General features: G+C 39.6%; 1 protein-coding gene across 6 annotated transcripts in view; it reads right to left on the minus strand.

The window, feature by feature from the left end:
* Nucleotides 1-3,210: 3,210 nt before the first annotated feature.
* Nucleotides 3,211-12,989, minus strand: part of LOC103007417 (cytochrome c oxidase assembly factor 1 homolog) — a 94,127-nt gene continuing 84,348 nt past the window's right edge. For 4 of the 6 annotated variants that reach the window (XM_007187719.2, XM_007187726.3, XM_007187720.3 and 1 more), the window contains 2 exons: nucleotides 8,699-8,775; nucleotides 5,556-7,846 (listed from right to left, as the gene is read on the minus strand). In XM_007187719.2, coding sequence (XP_007187781.1) covers nucleotides 7,747-7,846; nucleotides 8,699-8,775 — 177 coding nt within the window. In that variant the 3' untranslated portion in view covers nucleotides 5,556-7,746. The other 2 variants (XM_057550513.1, XM_057550514.1) reach the window with 2 other exon arrangements.

The following is a 12,989-nucleotide window of genomic DNA, read 5'->3' on the forward strand; positions in this document are numbered from 1 at the left end:
AGAGAGCTGGAGATTATTCAGGAGGGAAGGAAAGGATTATCACCTCATCTTTGCCCCTTTCAAAGCAGCATATTCAGTGTCCTTGTCCTACACCTTTACAATTATTTCAAAATACAAAGTTTTTAGACTTACAAGGAGTTGGAAAGATGGTAGTACAGACACATCTTACGTGGTTGTAGTACAGTGCTAAAACCAGGAGACTGACATCTGAGCAGTGCATGTGAATAGTTCTATGCCATTCTATCACATGTAGTAGTTTCCTGTAACCACAATTTAGATACAGAACTATTTCATAGCAACAAAGATGGGTTGATGCCAACATTTTACCAGTTCAGGTACATAGTACATCAGACGATGTTATACGTTTTGTTTCCACCACCAAACAATTCCTGAGATAACTCAAGAGGAGAAGGAAAGTCTATCATATTTACCCATGTTTCTGCTTTTTCCATTGTTCTTCCTTCCTGATGTTCCAAGACTTTTTTTTCTAAACATTTTCTGTTTCAAGAACTTCCTTTTGTCATTCTTTTAAGGGAGGTCTATTCAAGCAAATTCTTTTTGTTTTCTATCATCTGGAAAGTCTTTATATTTCCTTCATTCCTGAAGAATAATTTTATCAGATGCAGAATTCAGAGTTGACAGTTCTTTTAGAACTTGAAAAATTTTGCGCCATTTTTCTGGCCTCCATGGTTTATGAGGAGAGAGCTATCATCTGAATTATCTTTCCCCTATAGGTAAGGTGGTATTTCTGTCTTGCTGCTTTCAAGCTTTTTTCTTTGCCTTTAGTTTTCAGAAGTTTGTCTTATCATAGATTTCTTTAGGTTTACGCTGTTTGGGTTCCACTTGGCTTCTTAAATATATAGGTTTATGTCTTTTGCCAAATTTGGAAACTTTTCCGACGTTAATTCTTTCAAATGCTTTTTTCAGCCCCACCTTTCTCTTCTCCTGGGACTCCAATGACATGAATGCTAGATTTTTTTGTTATAGAACCACAGGTATTATTGTCGGTCTGTTTTCTCTGCTCAGATTGAGTAATTTCTATTTTATCTTTGAGTTCCTGATTCTTTCCTTCTTTTCAGTTTGAGATTTTCCTGGTTCTTGGTATAAAAGCGTGGTTTTCTATTGTATACCGGACATCTGGCTTTACGTCACGGAACTCTGGATCTCGTCTAAATCTTGTTTTAAAAGCAGGCCTTTTCTGATACCACCATACCGGTAGGTGAAGTGGCGGTATGTACACTGCCTCCTCACTGCTGCCAGTTGGGGGTGAAGGTCCAGGCTCACCCCTTGGCCTCTTTTGACACCCAGGCAGGGGGAGGGGTACCTCCTTACAGCTTCCCACTGAAGAATAGGGGCTCCACTGATGCCACGGGGGGTGGGAGTATCAGCGGGCAGGAAAGGAGGGTGTAGCTCCCCTGGGCCTTCACCACTGCCACCCCCCACAGAGGACAGGGGCCAGAGGGGCGGGCGGGGAAGGCCTCATTCTAGCTGAGTAAGGGGAGCAAGTCTCAGCTCTCCACCTGGCCTTTGTTGACAGGCTAGGGTAGGGTTGGGGCCATGTTTTTTTCCATGGTATCTGGCTAGAATAGGGCGATTACTGTGTGAAAGTTCTTTAGCTTGAGAAAGCAGGCTTTTCTTGGCTTTTGTTGTTGCAGCCATTGGTGTTTCTAGGCTGCTGGTTTCACCAGCAGCTAGTCTGGGACATGTGAGGCAAAAGAAAGCCCAGGGAACTCACTGCTGTTATCACTTGGGTCCCAAGGTCCTTAGCCAATCTGCCTTCTTTTCATTTTTCAGTGTGTTTGATAAATGTCTAGGGTTTTAGCTGTGCTTAGTGGGAAGAGTAGGGAAACGTGTGTCTACTCCATCTTGTTCCTCCTGGGGGTTTTTGCTTTTTAAAGTTGACAGTAGGAGAACTCCCTTCTGTGTATTTTAGATTTAAGCAAATTAGTAAATACACCTCGGATTATGAGAGCCAGGTTTTCTCTCTCTGTTGGAGGAGTGACAAGTACAGAAAGGAGGAAGTCTCCAGTGAGTGTGTGTGTGCGCGTGTGCGTGGGCGCTAACACTAGACCACTGAACGTAGTTTAAAATTTCTTCAGGTTCCTTTTTGCCATGAGGATATATCCCACCAAGGATGTTGAGTCAGAACTGTTTGAAAGTCACTTGAAATATTTCTTCTCTATATGGTTCATTTGTTTCAATATTTTAAGAAGCATTTTAAAGATTTTTTTTCTTTGTGATTTTATTTTTAAATTATGTAAAAACAAAACAGCATGATTTCAAAGTCAGAAGTGTAAAACAAGGTACATTCAGGAAAGTACAGCTTCCATCCCTGTTTCCTCCTTACATCCCCTGGCCATTTGTTTACTTCCCCAAAGGTAACTACTTGTACTGATTTTAGTTATTCTTCTGTTGTTTCTTTTTGAAAGTAGAAGCTAACGTATGCATACATATACACAAGCGTATATAACATTCCTTCTCACAAGTACAGTCTCCTCAACTGTATGGAAGTCAACGTTTATTCAACCCATTCTGTCGATGGATACTTGGGTTGTATCTGGGTTGTTTGTTTGCTGTTACAAATAGTGTTACATTAAATAATCTTACATAAATGGCATTTTGTATTTTTTGCCAGCATACTTTGGGATAAAATCTTAGATGTGGGATTGCTGCATAGAATGGTAAGTGTATGTGACATTTTTCTAGATATTGTCAAATTCCCTTCCACAGGTGTTGTTTCATTTTGTCTTTACACCAGCAATTTAAAAATGCTTATTTCCCCATAGCCTTTTGAGAAAATATGTTCTCAAATTTAGGGATTATTGCCAATTTGCTAGAAGAAAAATGGTATCTTCCTGTAGTTTGAATTTATAAGAGTGAGGTTGACCCTTTTTTTTTTTTTAATGTGTTTGAGTCACTTGCATTTCTTTTCTGTGAATACATATCTTTTGCCCATTTTTCTATTGGGTTACTGTTTTGTCAACTTTCACTCTTTAGAAATTAGGGATGTTAAGCTTTGTGATTTATATTGTAAATATTTTCCCATTTATCATTTGCTTTTTGCTTTGCTTTTGGCATTTTTAGACATGCAGAAATTTGTTTTTATACAGTCAATTTTCCTTATTCTATAACGAATCATGGTTAGGTGAGTTTCTCCACTTCTGGGTTATAAAAGAATTCACCCATATTTTTCTGCTAGTGCTTAGATGGTTTCATTTTTACATTTAGATCTTTTGATCCAATTGGAATGTATGGTGAGCAATGGATCCAATTTCATCTTTTTGCATATGGCTATCAGGTTGTTCCAACATCACTTTTCAAATGTCTTCCTCTCCCTCCCTGATTTAGATGCTGCTTTACCATAACCAGATTTCCATATGCATGTCTATATTTTCATTGCATTGTCTCTTCATGTGCCAGCACTTCATTATTTTATTTACAAATATGTGTTAATGTCTGTAAGACTAGCCCCCCCCCCTCCTTACTCTTCCTTTGCAGGGATTTCCTAGCTATCTTTGCTTATTTCTTCTTCCAAAGGAATTTATAATTAATTAGCTTGTCTAACGTTTAAAAATCCCTGGTATCATCACATTAAATTTAACTCAGGGAGAACTGACATCTTTATGATAAAGAATCCTGCCATCCAAGAACATAGTGTGTCTTTCCCTTTGTCCAGTTCTACATTCGTACCTTTCAGTAGTGTGTTTTAACATCTCTCATACAAGTTTTGCAGATTTCTTGCTCACTTTTTTCCTAAGTAGTTTTTGTTTGGGTTTGCTTTTTGCTATTTTAAGTATTGTCTGCTCTCCATTACTTCTTCTAACTGGTTATTCTTTGTTTACATGAAGAATATTGTTTCTATAATTAATCTTACATCCTCTACTTTACTAAATACTCGGTATTGATCCATGGATTGCGTTGCAGCTTGCAGATATAAAATCTATGTAAACAGTAATTAATTGCCTTACTCTTCTAATATTTAGGCCTCTTGTTTTTTGGGGTTTGTTGTTTTGTTTTTTCTAATTGTGTTGGATACAATATAATGTTACAATAAATAACAGTCAATAGAGTGCATCCTTATCTTGTAGAAACCTCTACTAGTTTCCCAACTAAGATGTTGGCTTTGAGAATATAATATATATATACACACACACACATATCCCTTATCTATTAATTCTCATTTATTTTTAATGTGAATACTTAATTTTTGTCTCTGTCAAAATCAGCGTATAATTCCCCCCTTGGCTTTACTAACGTGATGAACTGGTGGTGCTCCTACTATGGGACCACCCCTGCACTCCTGGAATAAACTCTCTTAGTCACGGTGCAGTCTGGTTAAGCTGGAGTGAAAACGGCCCCCGATCCTCAGGGCTTACAAGGGTTTATTTCTCGCTCATGCTACCCCGTCACACTGTGGCTCAGCTGTAGCTCTGCTACACGTCATCTTCATTCCAGCACCCAGGTCCTTGGAATAGCTGCCATCTGGAACATTTCCGATCTCAGGAAAGAGAGCAAACAAGACGTGGCAAACCAAGGGCTGGCACTTAAAACTTCTTACTCAGAAGTTGCATGTCATTTCCACTCACAATTCACTGGCCGGAACAAATCACACAGCCTAAGTTCAACAGGCAGGGAAGTATAATCTCCCCATAGAGAAGGGAGGCAGTGCAAGAGAGGCACCAAAATATTTTGTGACAAATACAATATACCACTTACTGTATGTCAGTCACTGGATTCAGTTTGCTAATATTTTATTTAGAATTTTGCAACATTCCTGAGAGGGATTGGCCTATAGTTTCTTACTTCATAAAAATAATTTGGAAGTAAGAAATTACCTTATTAAGACGCAAGGTAATTATTGACACACAAATTTAAAAGATAAGTATAATAGTTCTGCCTTGAATGCTCATTATTTAATAGTGAAAGGCATTTAATATACCACATGTGATCTATGATACTGAGGCATGTTTCTAATATTTTCAACTCCCACTTTTGAACCCTGGATCGTAAAATGTCAGTTTTTCTGTACACATTCTTGACAGCACTTTCGACTGAGCAACTGCTGAAGTCGGTGGAAAGACAAGCCTGGAGGGCGGATAGGTTGCCGAGGAGGCAAGGCTCTTCCCATCATCACCCCCTCACCTCCTCCTTGACCGCCCCCAGCCCCTTCACGGGGCGTCCTGTGGATAAAGCGTCTTTTGCCCAAGCCTCCCAACAAGCAGTATAAACGCTGCCTCGCCTGTAAGACCAGGGATGGGTAAGTATTTCTTCATACTTTTCACACGACAGGCTGGAAACAGCAGAGTCGAGCAGCCTTCAGCAAGCCCTGGCCTTCCCGCTGTGCCAGGGGGCAGAGGCCACCGTCGGTGAAGCGCTGGCTGCTTCACGTGGGTGTCATTTAGCTTAGCTTCATCTTTGCTGAATGCAACTTTACCAAAACTGGGAGCAGCAGAACCTTATCTCATCAGGTATTACTAAATCCCTGGATTGGTGAGTGGGGACCGGTTGGAAGGAAGAGAAGGAGGGGGAAGCCAAATCTAGAAAAATGGGATAAATGACAGTAAAATCAGTGATTTATTTGAAAGTCGTACAGGTCTTGTCAGTAATAATTCAGCACAGTCTCTTAACCCTTCATTAACAGTAGAATCATATACTTACTCCAGAACCTGATGGCTACAAGCTCAATGCAGAATGCTAATGCTGGCATTCACACTCTGGCCACCTCACCTGTCCAGGGCCTGCTTTTACCGTATCTTCAGCTAACCTATACACTGGCCAAATGGCAGATCATCTTTCTGGAGCAGAGCTCACACCTCCCCGGCTGAGGCCTGTTTTCATGTTTTTTTCTGTTTGCACGGCAGTCTCCATCACGTCTGCAATCTTAGATCTCAAAGCCCATGAGGTCAGCAGTCCCCCAAGAGGAGGACTGAGTTGACTGGCCTCCCGGATTCCCCCTGATCGGTCTCTCTCCCGCCTCGTTTTAGCACCGCTGCTTGGAACTCTCCTAGTCCAGTATTACGTGAGCCGCTTGTGAGCAGAGACCATACAGCAGCTTAGTAGAGGTGCATGGGAGCCCTACTGCCATTTGCTGGCTGTGATTGCTCTTCTGCAGTCTTGACAAATCTATAATTCTTACAATTCTAGTGAAGCCCTTTCTCCAGTCACTGCTGGGCTGACTCTTATGGGGTGTGCTGGGAACACGTGCTCAAACGGTGAGTCCATGGCTGACTCACAGTGATTACTAGACACACAGGAAGTAGTGGGCTGCAGGTATACAGCATTGCTTCAAGAAAAGAAAGGACAATGTCTACTGCAAGCACCGGGTTCTGGCCTGTTCAAAATCAACCATAAAGGCAGTAAGAAGTACATGGAAATACGCTTAACTGGAAAAAATACCCAAGATGGTGACTTTCAAACAGAAATCAAGGATCTTTTCACTACATAATACTATTTCCTGTCAGTTGGGTTAGGAAAGCCTCTTCATACAAACTGTTACTTGCTTTTACTTCAGAACAGAAGGTCCACTCAGGCCCTGGTTTTCTGTGGCTTGGCCATAGCAAGAAAAAAATCCAGCAAACACTGAAAGTAAGTAAAAGCTGTTATAGAACAGCCAGGTATGAGGCACTATATAAAGTGACATGTACACAACAGAACGGTATGTAATGGTTAAAGAATAAAGCAGCACAAGAAAGACTGTATAGATCGTAGTATTTATCAATAAAAGCTCTCAGGGAAAGACCTACTTTTTCACTTCATGGTCTATTCAAAGAGCATATTTTTTAAAGAAAGAAATTACAGGACAGAAATAACTTCCAAAACGATGAAAGGCCTTGTACTCTATACTGGCACATTTAAGCTTAATCTTTTCTGAGAGGCTCCCCTCCAATGAATATTAAGAATACAGTAAAGGAGCTCATAAATGTCCTTTATTACAACTGCGTTTAAGCCTAGGAATACTGAGGGGGTTAAACTGGCCTTTTCAAAGCAAAGGTGACAGATTTCTGGGTTTTGTAGGCTCTGGTGCTCAGAGGGAAGGAAGATCTTTGTCCCCTTGCAAGACTAATAAAACCTACAGGTAAGATTCTCTACTATGTAGTTAAGTTGTGTGGAAAGAAGATGTGTAAGGGCCTGTTAGCTTTAAACTAACTTTCCTATGTTTCACGTGCTTTTGTACATATAAATATTTTAAGCTTTCAAAATGTTTGCATTAAAGCAGTTATTTTGTAAATCTTCAGTCAGGCAGACAGTTGGTGACTAAATAAAAGAAGAAAATAAAACAACAATGAAGCAAAAAAAAGAAAAAAAATTCCAAGTGCTTTAGATACGTCCACAAGCTACTTAACATAGAGCAACCAAACAGAAGTGCTTGTTCTCCCACAGCATTCTGAGGTTAACAATTAATTAAAAATCTTTTTGGTACTAGAAAACCTTCTCATTGATAGGGCTGAAAACTGGGGTAGAGGGGAGAAGAGGAAAAGAGATGAGAAATCAACATTATTAATACTGATTCCTTTCATTCTGTGCTTTGCTTCTATACAGAGAACTTTCAAATTTTTATAAATTATAGTAACTTTCTGATGAAATTAAAAACTTCAGCAGGGTTCACTGTGGTCAAATTAGAATGATCCTGAGATCACTATATGCCCACACGTGCAGCCAGCCCGACCTGGGGGCTGGCCTGCAGCCACGGGGGTGCGCGTGGGGAGGAGGGAGGCCAGGCTGGGAGGGGCTGGTCTTTGATCACCTTCACTCCTTTTTCAGCTCGTTGCTGTTCTCCCCACTGGGCTTGAACAAGGGAATCTGCTGGCCATCCTTGAGCTCTAAGAAGACCTCCTGAAGGTTCCACCTGAGAGAAACCAAAAGTATAGTCTCTAGTCAACGAAACACTGAGGCAAAAGACATGGGTTAAAAGGAAAAAAGCAGTTGTTAGGAATGTCTTAAGTCTTTTAAACACTGTTTTATGTTAGCAGTATGTTAACGTTTTAACCTTTTGTTCCAGGCTCACGTTATTTAACCAGCATCACCATCAAGGCAAGTTTAACAATGACTGGCTGACCCCAGGGAAGGGAAGGGGCAGCTCACTCCTCCCCTTTTGCTAATCCCCACCCCCACCCCGCCCGGACCGTCCGCCCCTGGCTGGAAGCCGGCCAGCTCCCCCACTAACCCCAGGCTCAGGGGTCAGCGAGTCCAGAGGAGCCAGGCAGGGGCTGCCTGCTCCTCTTGTCCTTGAGAATTAAAACACATCCCGGCTAAACAGCAAACATCTCTGAGAGAGGCTTCCCGTGGGGGAAGTGAGCGAGTGTAGCTACCGGCAGCCAGACAAGAAAAGCCAATTAATGGGGTAGAGAGCTTATTTAAAGAATGTGACGAATAATTCTGGAACAGGAACCCATGCCTCTGTTCATTTGTAACGACGGAGGCAGCAGCGTTGGAAGCTGTGACATAGCATTAAGTTATGGCAGACCTAGACCACTACCACTGTAACGTTCTTCAAATTCAGTAGCGCGCACTGGATAAAATGTCTGGACTGAGCTTAAGAGCCCAAGTAGTGGCATGCTGTCCAAGCTGTGAAACTTCTCAAGCCTTGAAAAACTAATTCTTACTGTCACAGTCATATAACTACAATTGAAAATGGAAATCGTTTCCATCAGAAGGTTCTCCTCCTGCAGCCTGATTCCCACCCACTTTCCCACCTTACCTCTTAAAGGGGGCGTCTCTGGATGAGCTGACATAGAGATGGCCCTCTGACCTGGGTCCAGAGACAGGGATCTTCAGCTGGGGGTATAAAAAGAGAGACGTAAGTGGATACAGTCCTGCCCTCTCAAGGGATAACCTATAAAATCCAGTGATTATCCACAGAACCTGGTTGTTTTTGAACTGGAGCCTAGCTGAAGAATTCACCTTATTTTCCATCTGGCTCCCTTCAAATGCCCTGCCCCTCTTTGGATGGCCTGGTGAGGTCAACGGCAGTGCTCCTATCTGGCAAGGAGACCTTATGTGCCAAACTCAATGCTCTGAGTACTTGCAATGATTATTTTAAAATCCACGGTTAAAGAACTACCGATATATGCAACAACATGGATGAAGGTCAAAAACATGTAGAGTGAAAGAGCCTTACCCAAGAGTATATAATGCATGATTCCATGTCTTAGACCAAACTAGGTTGGGAAAAAAATGTCAGAAAGTGCCTCTGCTGGAGCTGGGGGGATGTGAGAGGACCAACTGGGAAGGGCATGAGGCAGCTCTCAGGTGATGGGAACAGTCTACATGTAGGTAGGGGCTTGAGTTGCACAGGTGGATGCATTTGTTAAAATTCATCAGGACAGTTAGATGTGTACCTTTCACAGAATGTAAATTTTACCTCAAAATATATTAAGCTCTAGTTAATGATATATATGGCTTATGTATTTAAAGGTGAAGTATATGGATATTTGAAAATAATAAGATAGGTTCAAGAACAGATAAGGTAGAGCTAGACAAACAGGTATGGGATAAAGCACATTGAGCAAAATATTAGTTACAGAATCCAGGTAACAGATATATGGGTTCCACAGCATAAATTCTTTGATCTTTTCTGTATGTTTGAAACTTTCATAATAAAATAGAAAAAAAAAACCCCCAAAAAAACAAAAAGAGTCCACTGTTTAAAAGGGGGGAACTATTTCTAGCAAATTGGTCCATACTCTGACCTGGACCATAAAGCAGTTCTAAGAGGAGAGTTGACAGCAATACACACCCTCCTCAAGAAATAAAAATCTCAATCTAACCTACCATCTAAAGGAGTCAGAAAAAGAACAAAGTCAGCAGAAGGAAGGAAATAATAAAGATCAGAGAGGAAATAAATAGATCAAAAAAACAACAGAAAAGATCAGTATAACCAAGAGCTGGTTTTCTGAAAAGATAAACAAAATCAACAAACCTCTAAGCCAGGCTCACCAAGAAATAGGACCCCGATAAAATAAGAAATGAAAGAGGAGGAATAACAACAGTTATCACAGAGATACAGAATCATAAGAGAATAGTATGAACAGTTATATGCCAACAAATTGGACAACACAGAAGAAATGGACGAGTTTCCAGAAACATACAGCCTGCCAAGACCGAATCAAGAAGAAACAGATAATTTGAACAGACTGATCACTGCAAGTGAAACAATCTGTAATTTAAAAATCCCCTGCAAACAAAGTCCAGGACCAGACGGCTTCACTGGGGAATTCTACCAAACATACAAAGTATTCTAAAAAAAACTGAAGAGGAGGGAACACCTCCAAATTCATTCTATGAGGTCACCAGCACCCAAAACCAAATAAAGACACTACCAAAAAAAGATAATTACAAGCCAATATCTCTGACGAATATAGGTGCAAAAAAACCCTCAACAAAATATTAGCAAAGCGAATCCAACAATACATAAAAAGGATCATACACCATGATCAAGTTGGATTCATTCCAGGGTCACAAGGATGGTTGAACATATACAAATCAATCAACTGTGATACACCACATTAACAAAAACCACATGATCACCACAATAGATGCAGAAAAAGCAGTTGATAAAAATTCAACAACCATTCATGATAAAAACCTTTCACCAAAGTAGGTATAGAGGGAACACATCTCAACATAATAAAGACCACTTATGACAAACCCAAGGCCAACATAATAATACTCAACAGTAAAAAGCTGAAAGCCTTCCTGCTAAATTCAGGAACAAAACAAGGCTGCTCAGTCCCACCACTTCTATTCAACACAGTGTACTGCAAGTCTTTGCCACAGCAATCACACACACACACACACACACAAAAAGAAAAAGTATGTAAATTGGAAGGAAAGAGGTAAAACTGTCACTATTTGCAGATGACCTGATACTCTATATAGAGAACCCGAAAACCACCACACAAAAACTATTAGAAGTAATAAATGAATTCAGCAAGGTAGCAGGATACAAGGTTAATTTGTAGACATCTGTTGCATTTCTTTACACTAATAATGAAATATCAGAAAGAGAAAGTAAAACAGTCCCATTTAAAATCGCTTCAAAAAACATAAAATACTCTAGGAATAAACTTAACCAAGGGGGTGAAACACACACCTATATGCTGACAACTATAAAACACTGATAAAGGAAACTGAAAAGGATTCAGAGAAATGGAAAAATATCCCACACTCTTGGATTGGAAAAATGTTAAAATGACCATACTACCAAAAGCAATCTACAGATTTCATGCAATCCCTATCAAATTACCCATGACATTTTTCACAAAACTAGAATAATCCTAAAATTTATATGAAACCACAAAAGACCCAGAATTGCCAAAGCAACCCTGAGAAAAATGAACAAAGCTGGAGGTATAACACTTCCAGACTTCAGGCTATACTACAAAGCCTCAAAACACCATGGTATTGGCACCAAAAGAAAAAGATAAATCAATGGAACAGAATAGAGAGCCCAGAAATAAACTCACACACCTATGGTCAATTAATCTACAACAAAGGAGGCAAGAATATACTACAGAGAAAAGACAGTCTCTTCAACAAGTGGTGCTGGGAAAGCTGGACAGCTACATGTAAATAAATGATATTAGAACATTCCCTCACACTACATACAAAAATAAAATCAAAATGATTTAAAGACCTAAATATAAGACATGATACCATAAAGTACCTACAAGAGTACATAGGCAAAACATTCTTTGACATAAATTGTAGCAATATTTTCTTAGATCAGTCTCCCAAGGCAAAAGAAATAAAAGCAAAAATAAACAAGTGGGACCTAATCAAACTTAAAAGCCTGTACACAGCAAAGGAAACCATCAACAAAACAAAAGGATAACCTACGGAATGGGAGAAAATATTTGCAAACAATGCAACTGACGAGGGGTTAATACCCAAAATATACAAACAGCTCATACAACTCAACAGCAAAAAAAACAAACAACCCAATCACAAAATGGGCAGAAGACCTAAATAGACATTTTTCCAAAGAAGACCTACAGATGGCCAACAAGCATATGAAAAGATGCTCAATATTGCTAATTATTAGAGAAATACAAATCAAAACCACAGTGAGGTATCACACCAGTCAGAATGCTATCATCAAAAAATCTACAAATAATAAATGCTAGAAAGGGTATGGAGAAAAACGAACCCTCCTACACTGTTTGTGGGAATGTAAATTGGTGCAGCCACTATGCAGAACAGCATGGAGGTTCCTTAAAAAACTAAAAATAGAGTTACCATACGATCCAGCAATCCCACTCCTGGGTATATATATGGAAAAAACAAAAACTGTAATTCAAACAGATACATGCACCCCAATGTTCATAGCAGCTCTATTTATAATAGCCAAGACACGGAAACAACCCATGGGCCCATCAGCAGACAACTGGCTTAAGAAGATGTGGTATGTATACATACATACACACACACACACACACACACACAAAATGGACTATTACTCAGCTATGAAAAAGAATGAAATATTGCCATTTGCAGCAACATGGATGGACCTAGAGAATATTATGCTTAGTGAAATAAGTCACACAGAGAAAGACAAACATTATACGATATCACTTATATGTGGAATCTAAAAAATAATAAAAATGAATTTATTTACTCACAGACATAGAAAACAAATTTATGGTTACCAAAGGGGAAGGGATAAATTAGGAGTATGGGATTAACAGATACATACTACTATATATAAAATAGATAAGCAACAAGGATTTACTGTATAGCACAAGGAACTATATTCAATATCTTGTAATAACCTGTAATGGAATATAATCTGCAAGAACAAACGACTGAATCACTATACGTCAATTAAATTTTTTTTAAAACATCATCAATTATCCTTATCAGAATACTTGAGCACAAATTGCTTTTGTAGTTAGGGGGGAAATATCTCTAATAAAACTATTTCCATTAAAAATAATAAAAACAACAACAAAAAATAAACTAGGTCAGATCAGCTCACTCCTGTCCTCCAA

Source organism: Balaenoptera acutorostrata, chromosome 7 (genome assembly GCF_949987535.1).
Source record: "Balaenoptera acutorostrata chromosome 7, mBalAcu1.1, whole genome shotgun sequence".
Lineage (NCBI taxonomy): Eukaryota > Metazoa > Chordata > Mammalia > Artiodactyla > Balaenopteridae > Balaenoptera > Balaenoptera acutorostrata.